This window comes from Rhinolophus ferrumequinum, chromosome 12, assembly GCF_004115265.2.
Source record: "Rhinolophus ferrumequinum isolate MPI-CBG mRhiFer1 chromosome 12, mRhiFer1_v1.p, whole genome shotgun sequence".
NCBI classification, from domain to species: Eukaryota; Metazoa; Chordata; class Mammalia; order Chiroptera; family Rhinolophidae; genus Rhinolophus; species Rhinolophus ferrumequinum.
The window spans coordinates 75,240,679-75,252,007 of record NC_046295.1 but is presented as its reverse complement, the minus strand read 5'-3'; the positions used below and the strand labels follow the sequence as shown (position 1 = coordinate 75,252,007).

The 11,329-nt window shown below is 42.5% G+C and overlaps 1 protein-coding gene across 3 annotated transcripts in view; it reads right to left on the bottom strand.

Annotated features, from left to right (window-relative positions):
- Window positions 1-10,143, bottom strand: part of PBX3 (PBX homeobox 3) — a 192,731-nt gene extending 182,588 nt beyond the window's left edge. Inside the window, exons 1-2 of one of the 3 annotated variants that reach the window (XM_033123639.1) lie at window positions 9,810-10,143; window positions 8,800-8,873 (exon numbers count right to left, since the gene is read on the bottom strand). In XM_033123639.1, the coding sequence (XP_032979530.1) occupies window positions 8,800-8,873; window positions 9,810-10,009 (274 nt within the window). In that variant the 5' untranslated portion in view covers window positions 10,010-10,143. Of the gene's footprint in view, window positions 1-8,799; window positions 8,874-9,385; window positions 9,550-9,809 lie in introns of those variants that run through there. The other 2 variants (XM_033123642.1, XM_033123641.1) reach the window with 2 other exon arrangements.
- Window positions 10,144-11,329: the final 1,186 nt, after the last annotated feature.

Sequence of the window (11,329 nt, the reverse complement as noted above, 5' to 3'; positions counted from 1 at the left end):
TGTGTGTGAACAATTATCACAAAACTAAAACATGGATGGCTGTCAGTTGGTGGCAGAGTTCTTGCTTTCATAATAAATATAAAATCAATTTCCTGTTCTAGTTCCTATTCCAAGTTGAAAATGATATATCTGACTATGAATTCCAACTACCTTCATCTTTAGGTTTTTTGGGGTTGTTTTTTTTTTTTGTTTTTTGGTTTTGTTTTTTATTAAAGAAGGGGGAGAAAAGAAACTTGTGAGACCACCTAAGTCAATTCTTCCTCATTTGAGAATACTTGGATAGTAGGTTTCTACATAATATGCACATATAAACTTGCCATTTCACTTATGTACATTATATATATACACATATATAATACATATATTTTAAAATGCAATGATTTACCCATCTAATGCCACTCAAGTATTTCAGAAGTCCCACCCAATAATTATTTTATAAATTCCTATTTACAAGGCTTATTAGTGCGTCTGAAAGCCTGTAGAAACCTTTTGCCTAAAAAATAATACGCAATTTCAAAAGCTTTTTGTTCCCATTTCAATCAAAAATAACTTCATATGTTTTAAATGAAATTTTGCAAGTAATCAGAGACTAATGAGGATTCATTGATTTAAATAGTTCAGGGAGTCTGAGAAGGGAATGAATGCAAAGTAACCAAGTATTTCATTTAGAAGAGCAGCTAATGTGTGGGTACACGAAGTCCTCCTCACTGAGAAATGTAATCAGGACTTTTGTCTCAGGAGAGACTCTCATCGCGCTCTGTGTGCACATTCCTAACTCCCATTACCATTAACAGGCACCACACATGCACACCAAGGAGATGCCAGCCTTGGTAGTGTGTATGCATGGCAGCTGTGGTGACTAAATAATCCATATGGCTCTGAAGAGAAGTTATGGTTTGTTGGGTCTAGAGTCAGACAGTGGTGGAATTCAGACACTAGAACCAAGCCTCAAGATGAATGCTTTATCCAAACTCATTCCTATCTAACCACACCGAAGTGTACTTAGGCCAGGGTTTTGCAATTCTACCTCTAGCAATGGTTTACACAGGTAGAAGTTCCATGTTTGAGGAAACCATAATTTTTTTACAGGCCGAGTTCTGTCCTTCTCCAGGTCCACCACTCCTGCATTTCCCCACAAAATATATAAAATCACATAGTTGTTTTATAGAGCAAAAAAATCAAAGGCCTTGACTTAAACCACAAAAGTCAGCAAAATCAGAATAAAGTATGAAATTCGTCTTCCACATGAAAATCAAATAATATGGTAATCTTACATAACAGATATATGTTGAAAAATAAATCCCATAGGTTGGGACAGAGTTTAACTATTAATTCTAATTGTTTCAGCTTTTAGGTATTGAAGTCAGTCTCAGTGCTCATTTAGTAGATAGTTTCCTGAAGCCCAATTCAACTTCTTTCTTCTTTTCCTAGTGAAGAAAATATTCTTGTGAAGTTCAGTTTAGTGAAGACACTGGTGCACATGCACACTCGGAAGTTTGCACTTCTGAAGAGGCTGATAACAGTTCACTAACCATGTTACTGAAATTAGGCTTTAGGGAAAAAAAAGACTAGATGACACAAAATTCTTGGTAAACTTGCATATATAAAGAGCACAATGAAAACTTCATATTTGTATCTCCAATTAGGTCAATTAGTATTCAGAAAAATCCTGTAACATTACGTTTAAATAATCATGGGGGGGGGAGAACCACCAATGTTCTAGAAGCTTCTCTAGACCTTTCAATCAATTTTATTTATATGCAAAACCAAGAGAAACTCAAAAAAAAAAAAAAAAAAAACAAAGCTCCTCCTGATGCTAAAGCTCTCAATTTACTGACAGGCAAATGGCTTCATGCTGCCACTTAATCTCATTTCTTGCATAATGCCCTCTAATTAGCATATCAAAGTGAATTAATACTTCTAGGGCATTAGCAATGGGGAAATCTGCTCCAGGCTCACAATAGCAGTTAAGAGAGAGCCAAGAAATCCTCAAAAACACCACAAACCACTTTGCATTGCAAAACTGTTCAATTTATTTATCCTCTCTCTCTAAACACTTTTACCGCACACTGTTTTACTACTGTTCACCAAACAAAATGATAATTGCCAAAGTTACCAGCATCTGTAATGCCTGTTTAGAATCTTAATTTAGATTATGTTGCAGATAATTTCTATATACAACCATTTGTTCTATTATAAATGTTAATATAGAGACAGTGGAAATGTTGACATTCTCAATTAGTTAATTTGAATTTGAAATAAAATTTTATGGGATTTTAAAATTTATGAATTTTTTAATGTAAAAAGCCACCTGCTGGACTCTGATGCCTAAGAAATTTGCTTTGAAAACTGATGTATCCCATAAAGCAAAACAAACAAAAAAAATCATTTTGCCATTAACATATGTTGAGTCTCCCAAATAATGGTTTAAACATTGTGTGGAATCATCAGCATTAAAAGGATTACAATGTATACCAAGTCCTCATTAATATGATCACACAAAAAGGGTTATTGTTCAAAACAGCTTAACATTTTTACAGTACTTAAATTGAAGAAAACAAGAAGTACAAAACTTTTTAAACAATTATTTTTATAATTGTTTTTAATTGTTTCCAGTCCTAATCAGTTACTATCTTGTACAGTCAGTCAAAAAAAAAAAAAATGCTACGCCAATTCAACTTAACACATTCTGTCACACCAATTTTTGGCTAGACACTCAAATTTAGTACCAAAGAGAACTACTATTACCATCCAAAACTACAAACATATTGTATTTATGGAATATGTCCATAAAAAAATAATAAAGAAGAGGTTCTGGTTACTATTCTGCCTACAAAGGGGATAATTAGAATCAAGTGTTAAAGATTAATGAAATTTATTTTCGAGTATGTTCTACATCTGAAGGCATAAAAAGGTTTATTTTTTCAGTGGCTCATTCAAGCATTACTCACAATTTATTTGTTATATATAACACTACCATCTAGCTGTGATAGCAATTTGTTTGATTAACTTCTATAACTGAAAAATCTGATAGTCAGGTCTGAAAAAAATGACCACTTTACACTACATAGTGATGTAAATTATTTACTCTCTTCATACTTAAAGACTCAAATGGCCTACTGAAGTAGAGCAAACGCTTGAAAAGGTCAACATGGGAGGGGGGTGTGTGCAAGCTTTGTTAGTCAGTTACTACCTAAATCATGCTGATCACACTGATAAATGGCTAAAACACAAGCCTGCTGAGAAAACAAATAAAACATTATTCTCATAGTGTCAATACTGAAAGAATAAATACCTAAAGATGTTCACATGTACACAAATAGAGGAAAGAGTCTAAAAATCCTTATTTAACTTGATATGTTGGTACTGATGTATTAAGTATTTATTCTGAATAGATACCTCAATGGCATGAGTATAAAAGTGATGACTGATTTAGGGTGTGGTTCATGAAACGCGGTTTCAATTCTTTATAGCTATACTTCATATAACTTCATCCTATGCAGTGCCATCATAAAGTAGCAAAATTTAAATAATCCAAATTAAGATGTTAAACTTAAATCTGTCCTGGAAGTAGCCTTTAACAAAAGTTACAAAATGAAATCCAAAAATACAAGCAAAATTAAAGGAAAAGGATCATAGTATGAAAAATGTACACAAACATATTTTATGAAAGCCGATGAACCAGTGTGCTTCTTTGGGGCAAGTAAGGGCTTCCTTTGCTACTGCAATATACTTCTGATTTGGAATAAAATTATGTAAATTAATATAATAACATAGTAAGCTCCCAAATAAAATACCAAAACTACACAAATCTATTATAAAATGAAGTCCACTAAAACTGAGGAACAAAAGAATTACTTGCATAGATCAAGTTAGTATTCACAAGAAAATTCAATATTTTTATTGAGGAAAAAAAAGGGCTGGAAGACAGCTCCATATTTTTAAGATAATCATTCTAAAACAGTATGGTAGATTTTTTGCTAGGTTTTCTACAAATATATTGCATGTGTTATCTGATGAGAAAGTATGGGAGAGGAAGAGGAAAGAAAGTTAGAAAAACATCATTATTTTACATCCTCCCTCAAAACCTCCTAAAAAAAGCTCCAGGAAGTTATACAAACTTACAAAAAAAGAAAAAAAATTGATAAAAATATTCTTAAATTGCATTAAGGAAAATTTTGTAATAAAGAAATATAATTTATATTTCCAAGATGCACTGTATTTTTTGTTGTTTAATCATTTAATATTTCCAATGTAAATGAACCATGTCTAAAATTGAACTGAAATTTGAACTGCTAAAGGTCCATTAAAATATGCTTCAAAATAATTGTAAAAGGGTGGGAGTTTCAGAGAAAAGGAGATTGGCCAAATGTTGCTAACTGCTGAAGGTGGGGGATGAGTTCATAGGGGTTCAAGTTTCTCTCTTCACTCTACGTTTTATATTTGAAGTTGTCCATAAGACATTTTTTAAAACTAGAAAATAAGTTCATAAAAACACAAAATTAATCGTGTATGGAACAGTGCATTTGTTTTTAAAACTGTGGAACAAATAATGATAATTATATTGGAAATATTGAAAGAGCAACCTAAAAGAATATATGCAACATATACAATAACATTTAGACTCACATACAACAACTTTCATTTTTCTTGTTAAATTTTCACTTGATGGAATATTTGGTTTTTAAACACTGGTAATTAAAGAATTACAAGGCACTATACAAAGAAAAGTGAACAAATTTTAATATTGAATCATAAATAAAAGAAAACAGACCAGAGAAAAGAAGACTCCAATGAGTCTCTAAACCTTTAGGGTCAGAATTAAATAGAAAGGTGACAGAGCACTACCTTGTCTCTCTGAAAGCTAGTCACACTTATAACAGCAAAGGTAAAAGGTTTAATCATATAAATCGTATTCTAAATGCATATAAAACCTCACAAGCTACATTCTTAATCTACTTTTGATATCTAAAATTCTCATGACTCTTTTCATGGAGGGTTCCTTTAAAAATAAAGCATTTTAAATAGCCATTTTCTTCTCCTTAAACATAAAAAATACTTCAACCAGCCCAACCAGCCAAGCAGGCCTTTCTCTTCCCCTGCGGACACCTCCTGCAGTAGAGAAGTTCATTAAGTTTTATGATCTTCCCAAGTCAGTCCTGCTTATAAGCCTCACAAAGGCCACAAATCTGGCAAACCATCATGTATGCCATTAGACATTACTAGTAAATGAACGCTATTTAGGGTTTGTGGTGGCAATAAATCAGAGTTTGGTTGGCAGCTATCAACATGGAATATTTTATTTAACCTACCGTTTAAAGAAGGGAAAAGGTTGTGTTGATTTTTCTTTTTAAATACGCAACATTTTTTCACAATATGATTCAGATTATATACTAAACACTGGATTTTCATTAAAATGTTTTTAAATGCATTTTTTTCTCAAAAAGCACCATTTCCTTCATTTGAACTGTCGTAATTAAGGAATTTAGAAAATACTTCAACAATCAATATTAAGGTGGCCAAAAAGATGTGAGGGAATGGACCAAAAGAAGTATGTACATGAGCTCTCATAGCATCAGGTTTATTGAATAAAATAGATGATAAAATATGGCTAAAAAAAAATCAAGAGAAAAAAATCTTCACATAATTTTCTCACTGGTTGCTTACTTAGTTTAAAATACACAAATGTCTTAATTATAAAGCCTATAACTTTTCATTTGCTTTCAAAATGCATAAGTATCACAATTCAACAATGACCGACGTTTCTGCCCAAAAATAATTGTATGATGAATTTTACAAAAGAATACATTTTCAAGAAAAAGCAAGCATCCCATAGTAAAAGTATACTTTCCCTACCTCTGAACAAGAAAATAATTGTGGTAGATTAACCCATTTATCTGTCAGAAGGGAAAAACACCTTTTCATATCTGGTAGTAGGGAAAAAAGATGTTTTCCAAACTAAATCCTTCATGTACATCAGAACTGGCAGTGTTCACTGCCCGATCAGATACCTCAAAATCGACTGAAAGACCTACAAATACCTGGAATTTTTCTAAAGTGATTTTGCCGTATTTTAGAAGAAGTACAACTGAAATGACATTATCCATTGAAGTGACAATCCCCCCCCACCTCCCCACTAGTCAACCTTCTACCCCACCATTATGCAGAATAGAGTCATCACATAATGTTCTAGGTTTCTATTATGAATGACTAGGTAAACTTTCTCTAGATTAGAGAATTAATGTTTGGATACTACATTATTAGATTAAATAAAATGACCTAAAGAAAAAGCATTATACAATATACATATATTCTACAATGCTTAGTTTATAAGTTCATGATGTTTCCAAAGCATGACTGTGGGAACAGATTGGGGGGAGGGGGGCTGGAATTTGCTGCCCTGCTTTCTTTGCTTTGCTAACACTAATGTCTACACAGCTGTTTTATTTCAAATCAAGGATTCTGAGTCCATCGTCCCTGTCTCCTTCTAAGACTAGTCCCTGTCTCCTTCTAAGACTAGTTTTGGAGGGCGAGGTGGAGCTATGGGTAGTAAGGGAGAAAGGAGGGGAGAGAAAGAGCTTCACCCCCATCAATCATTCGGTACTTAAATCCCATCCCTCTCTAGCTTAGAGAGGCTGGCAGGAAGATGCCTCTGCCCAGACAGCCGCCTTTACTCTTTGTGGGCTGTTGGCTTTTTACAAAAGAGATAACGTGCAAACTTGGATCCGATGGCCAAAGCACAAAAAGGGGATCTAATTTACAAGTTATCACTAAAAGCCTCAGAAACAAATTTCAAAACACAAAAATTTCCTTTGTCAGCTACCTTTTGCTTCTTAACTAGCAAGAGCCCTACCAAAGCTCTCTGCCAGTAATCCTCAGACTCAAAAAGACTTGTTTCTTTTTCGAAACTCACCTTTGACATGAGGTTGACTACACTTTCCTTTCAGAATGGTCTAACTAAGTCTTGTGCAAATAAGCAACTAGAGGACTATGCTTCCTAATTGAATTCTGCCTGCTGCTAAATGTCTAAACAAGAAAAGGAGTTTGCTGGCTTTGATTCTCAAGCTGGCTAGGCCCAAACTTTAAAAAGGCAAAAAAATAAATACAAATCATGAGAAGGGGGTGGGGGGAAGAATATCAATCCCCTCTCCCTAGTAATATAATGCCGTATAAAGTGGAATCAATCTTAATATTCACAACATAGTCAATACCCCAGTGCTTAGCTGTCAGCAGAAACTGAAGTGGAGCCTTGATAGCAAGAAAATCCTTGGACATTAAGCAATATAATTTACTAAGAATTACACACTTTTAGGCTTCTAAACTAAGAATCTTTAAAATTTAATGCTTAATGTCTTATTTTATAGTCAGATAAAAATTATCTACCGTTTTAAATCACAATGCTTTCTAAAGGTAGCTAAAAATCAACACAGAGTAAAAGTTAGTAATCTAAAATGTCTGTGGCTTACAAAATATAAAATGCATTTTAAAAAGAATCAGTCACCATTAGGAAACCATGCATACTATATGAATGAAAAGCAGAAAAAGTACTCTTTAAGGCTTTCAGTATTTGCTGTTAATTATGCTTTTAGCATGTATTTTAACAGCAATAACCCATCATCTTTTCTTGATTACTTTTAGGATCAAAATAGCATTGCAGAGTAAAAAATGTGTTTAAAAGAAGGGTAACTCTACTACCAACTAAAAATTATATGCAGTGCGCTATTATTTGTACACTCAATTTAAACACAGTCACAGTTAACCTCTTAAATAGTATCACTTGGATACTGTTACATCCTGGCCTTTTAACTTTCTCTTCTTTGCCTCAACTTAAAAAATGGCAACTTTATAATACTGTATAGTCAACACACACAGAAAACATCAACAGTAAAGCTTGTAACAGTAAAGCTTGCCACATATAGGGCAGATACCAAATACTAACTAAAACATCTAGATTAAATTTCTAATCCCACCTGAGTCACTCCTGTCACCTCAACACTAAAATATTTTCAATTTTAAAAAGTCTAACAAGAAAATTAAATTGAAATGAATTGCCGGAAATCTATCTAATAGGTACTTGTAGTTTTCATTCCAGCACTTCTGCAGAAGCTGTCTTCTCATAAATTCACTGCCTTGAATACTTCAAAAATTGTTTAACCTGCATCTAGGAACCTTTTTCTCCTTTATGAAATATATTAACCATATTTACAATGTAAGGACTTCAAGCATAAAATTTACTTAAAGTATTAATAGATGTAATACATTGCATATACCTAAACGCATCATTACCCTTCCTCGATTCTTAAAAGTAATCTTCCCAACTAAAACATTAATTCAAACATGCCACTGGAGTCTGTTCAATTGCATCTATTCTTCTATCTGCGGAGCTGACGCTTAAGGCTGTCCAACTAAAAGTTCGGGCGATGCTTCTCCCGGGGACTCGGTCCCCGGCATTCAGTCTCCCGTTGCTCCTTTTAAAAACTGACATACAAACAAGGCGAAAGGAGCGGGAGAGGGCGGCTGGTGCTCCGGGCCCCCTCCCCGCCTGCAGCCAGGGGTGGCCGCCTGGGGACAGCGACCCAGCCCCGTCCGCATCTACACTTCATTTTACACCAGGAGCAGAATTGAGAAATCGACTCCAGATTTATTGCAGTTTTTTTCCTCAAGATCAGGAGGTGGGAAGGAGAGAATGATCAAAGATGGCGGTGCCCAAAAGCAGCAGCTCTCAACTGGAGAGTCGAAGGAGTAGCTCCGACCCCACCTCGGGAGTCTCCAGGCCCACTGCGGGGCGCAGCGTCTTACCTGTTTTCTCTTTGATCTCACACAGGACGCTGAAGAGCGCGGGTTTCATTCTGTGACAGTTCAGGGCATGTTTCCTAAAAAACAAATAGCAAAACACAAAGGTATTAGCATCACCTATGGAATAATATGGCGCCTTCCTTTAAGTTAGACCTAAGATTTAATTCCAGCCCCGATTTGGGAAGGCTGTTTTGAACCCTGGCAAATCAACAGAAACTCAAGTTGACTAGTGAGCGACAGCCGGGAAGCTCCGGCGGCTCAAGCTCCAGCCCGAACCAAGCGCGACCCATCTGCCCCACAGGCAGCAGCCTCGGCGACAGCAGGGCGCGAACCCGCGCGGGGAACCTCGACACCGGGGCAGGCGGCGACGACCCGCGGGCGGGGATGACGCGGAGGGGCTTCCGCGTCCGACCACCGCAGGGGGAGCCGGCGCGGCGCGGGCAGCGGGCCGACAGCGGCCAGCGGGCGGTGACAGCTCGGCAAAGTTTGCAAGGCCGCCCTCCCCTCCCTAAGAACTTGGCCGCCCACACTCGGCCCCACCAGGGCACCGCCCATCGCCCCGCGCGGGAGCTGGGGCAGCCACCCGCACCGCGAAGTCGTCCGGCGGCCAAGTGGAGCCCCGCGCCGGGACTCCCGGCCCGAGGAGAAAGTTGCACTTCCCTCAGGTGCGACCCGGGGCCCTCTCTGGGCCGCTTGCACTGGGGTCCGGGCGGGAGGTTTGAATCCGCGCGAGGGGGCCGGGCTGCCAAAGGGCCAGACCGCCGCGGAGAGAAAACCACAAAATCCGCGCGGCGCTAAGTCCGTCCCGAGCCCCGAGAGCAACTTTGTCGACTCCCGCCCGTGACGAGGGGCGCGGGCAAGTCCCCGCGAGGCCCGGGCAGGCGGCCGGTTTTCCGAGAAAGTTCCCCGCCCAAGGCTGAGGCCCCTGCCCCGGGCGCCACCCCCGGCTCGGACCCGGCCGCGGACCCGGCTCCCTCACACACACAAAAGATGCTTAATGAGACGACACCAACTTTGCTTGCGCCTCGTCCAAGCTCTGGTCGGTGATGGTCATGATCTGGTGGAGGATGTCGCCGATGTCCTGCTTCCTGCCGTCGCCGTCCGCCCCTTCGTGGCCGTGAGGGGGAGGCGGCAGGGCCATGCCCCCCTGCACCGAGTGGCCGGCCAGGTTCACCCCGGCCAGAGTCTGCAGCATCCTGGATTGATCGTCCATCCCGCCGCGCGCGGGCGGGAGCGGGCGGCGGCGGCGGCTGAGGCGAAGGCTGAGGCGGCTGAGGCGGCGGCGGCGGCGGCGGCGGCGGCGGCGATGAGGGAGGAGAAGAAAGAGGGGGAGGGGGAGGGGGAAGCGGCCGCGCGCTCCCCGCCCGCGCTGGGAGGGGGCGGCCCGGCCGGCGGGGCCCGCGGCTGAGGCGGTGCGGACCGGCGCCCGGCTTCGGCTTCCGCCGCCGCCGCCGAGGCTGAGGACAAGCGGCGGGCGGAAGCGCCGGGCTCCGCGGCGGAGGCGGAGGCAGCGGCGCCCGCTGCCCTCACGCGGCCACCGCGCCGCCTCCTCGCCGCCGCGCGCCGCGCCGGGCGGCCCCGCGCAACTTGCTCCTCAGCGCCGGCCGAGTTGCCGGGACGCCCGCCGCCCCCCGCGCCAGCCTGCGCACTATCCTCGCTCGGCCGCCGCCGCCGCCTCCGCCAGGCGGGATCCGAGCCCCGGCGGCCCCGGGGGAGGGAGCGGCGGCGGCGGGCGGCGGCGGAGGAGGAGGCCGGCGGGCGAGCTGAGGGGAGCGAGGGGGGCGGAGGAGGAAAGTTTGGGAGCGGGCCGGCGGGCGCGGCGGGGGCGCAGAGCCCGATGGAGGGCCCCGGCGGGCCGCGCGCCGGGCGGACAGCAGATTGATGGGGCGGGAGAAGTCGCCGCCGCCACTGCGGGAGCCGCGCACCCTGCCAGCAGCCGCCGCGGACCGGGCTCGAAGGCCGCTCGGCTGAGGGATTGACAGGCTGCCAATGCCACTCACTCACTGCGCCCCCGGCGCCCGGGGGGAGGGGCGGGGACGAGCGGGAGGGCGGGGGAGCCCTCTACACGCCCCGCCCCTGGGGGCGGTGCGCGCGCTCATTGGGCCTTGCTCCTCCCGCCACCGCCCCTGGCACCGCCTCTGGAGTTCGGCCCGCCCCCTCTGGCCTCTGATCCCCGGCGCCCGGGACCGCGCCACCGAATCTTCACGCCTGCTCGCGTCCTAGCCCCCTGGGAAGAGCCGTCCTGGACCACAAACGTGACCGCTCACTAGCTCTTGCTCCCTAGTGTTAGCAGTCATGGGTGCTATGAGTTGTGTATGGGACACAGGGCAACTCGATCTAAAGCCAACCATGTGCTTCTCCGCAGCGCCGTGAGCTTCACGCCTCGCAGCGCCTGATATACATTTTCCCGCTCTTCCCGTCAGGAGGTGGTACCCTCAGGGTGCCTGGCCGCCTGTCCCAGACCAATCGCATGGCTCTCGGAGCCGAATGGGGTGGAACAGAGGCAAGAAAGGTCTGTCCCAATTGGAGCGTT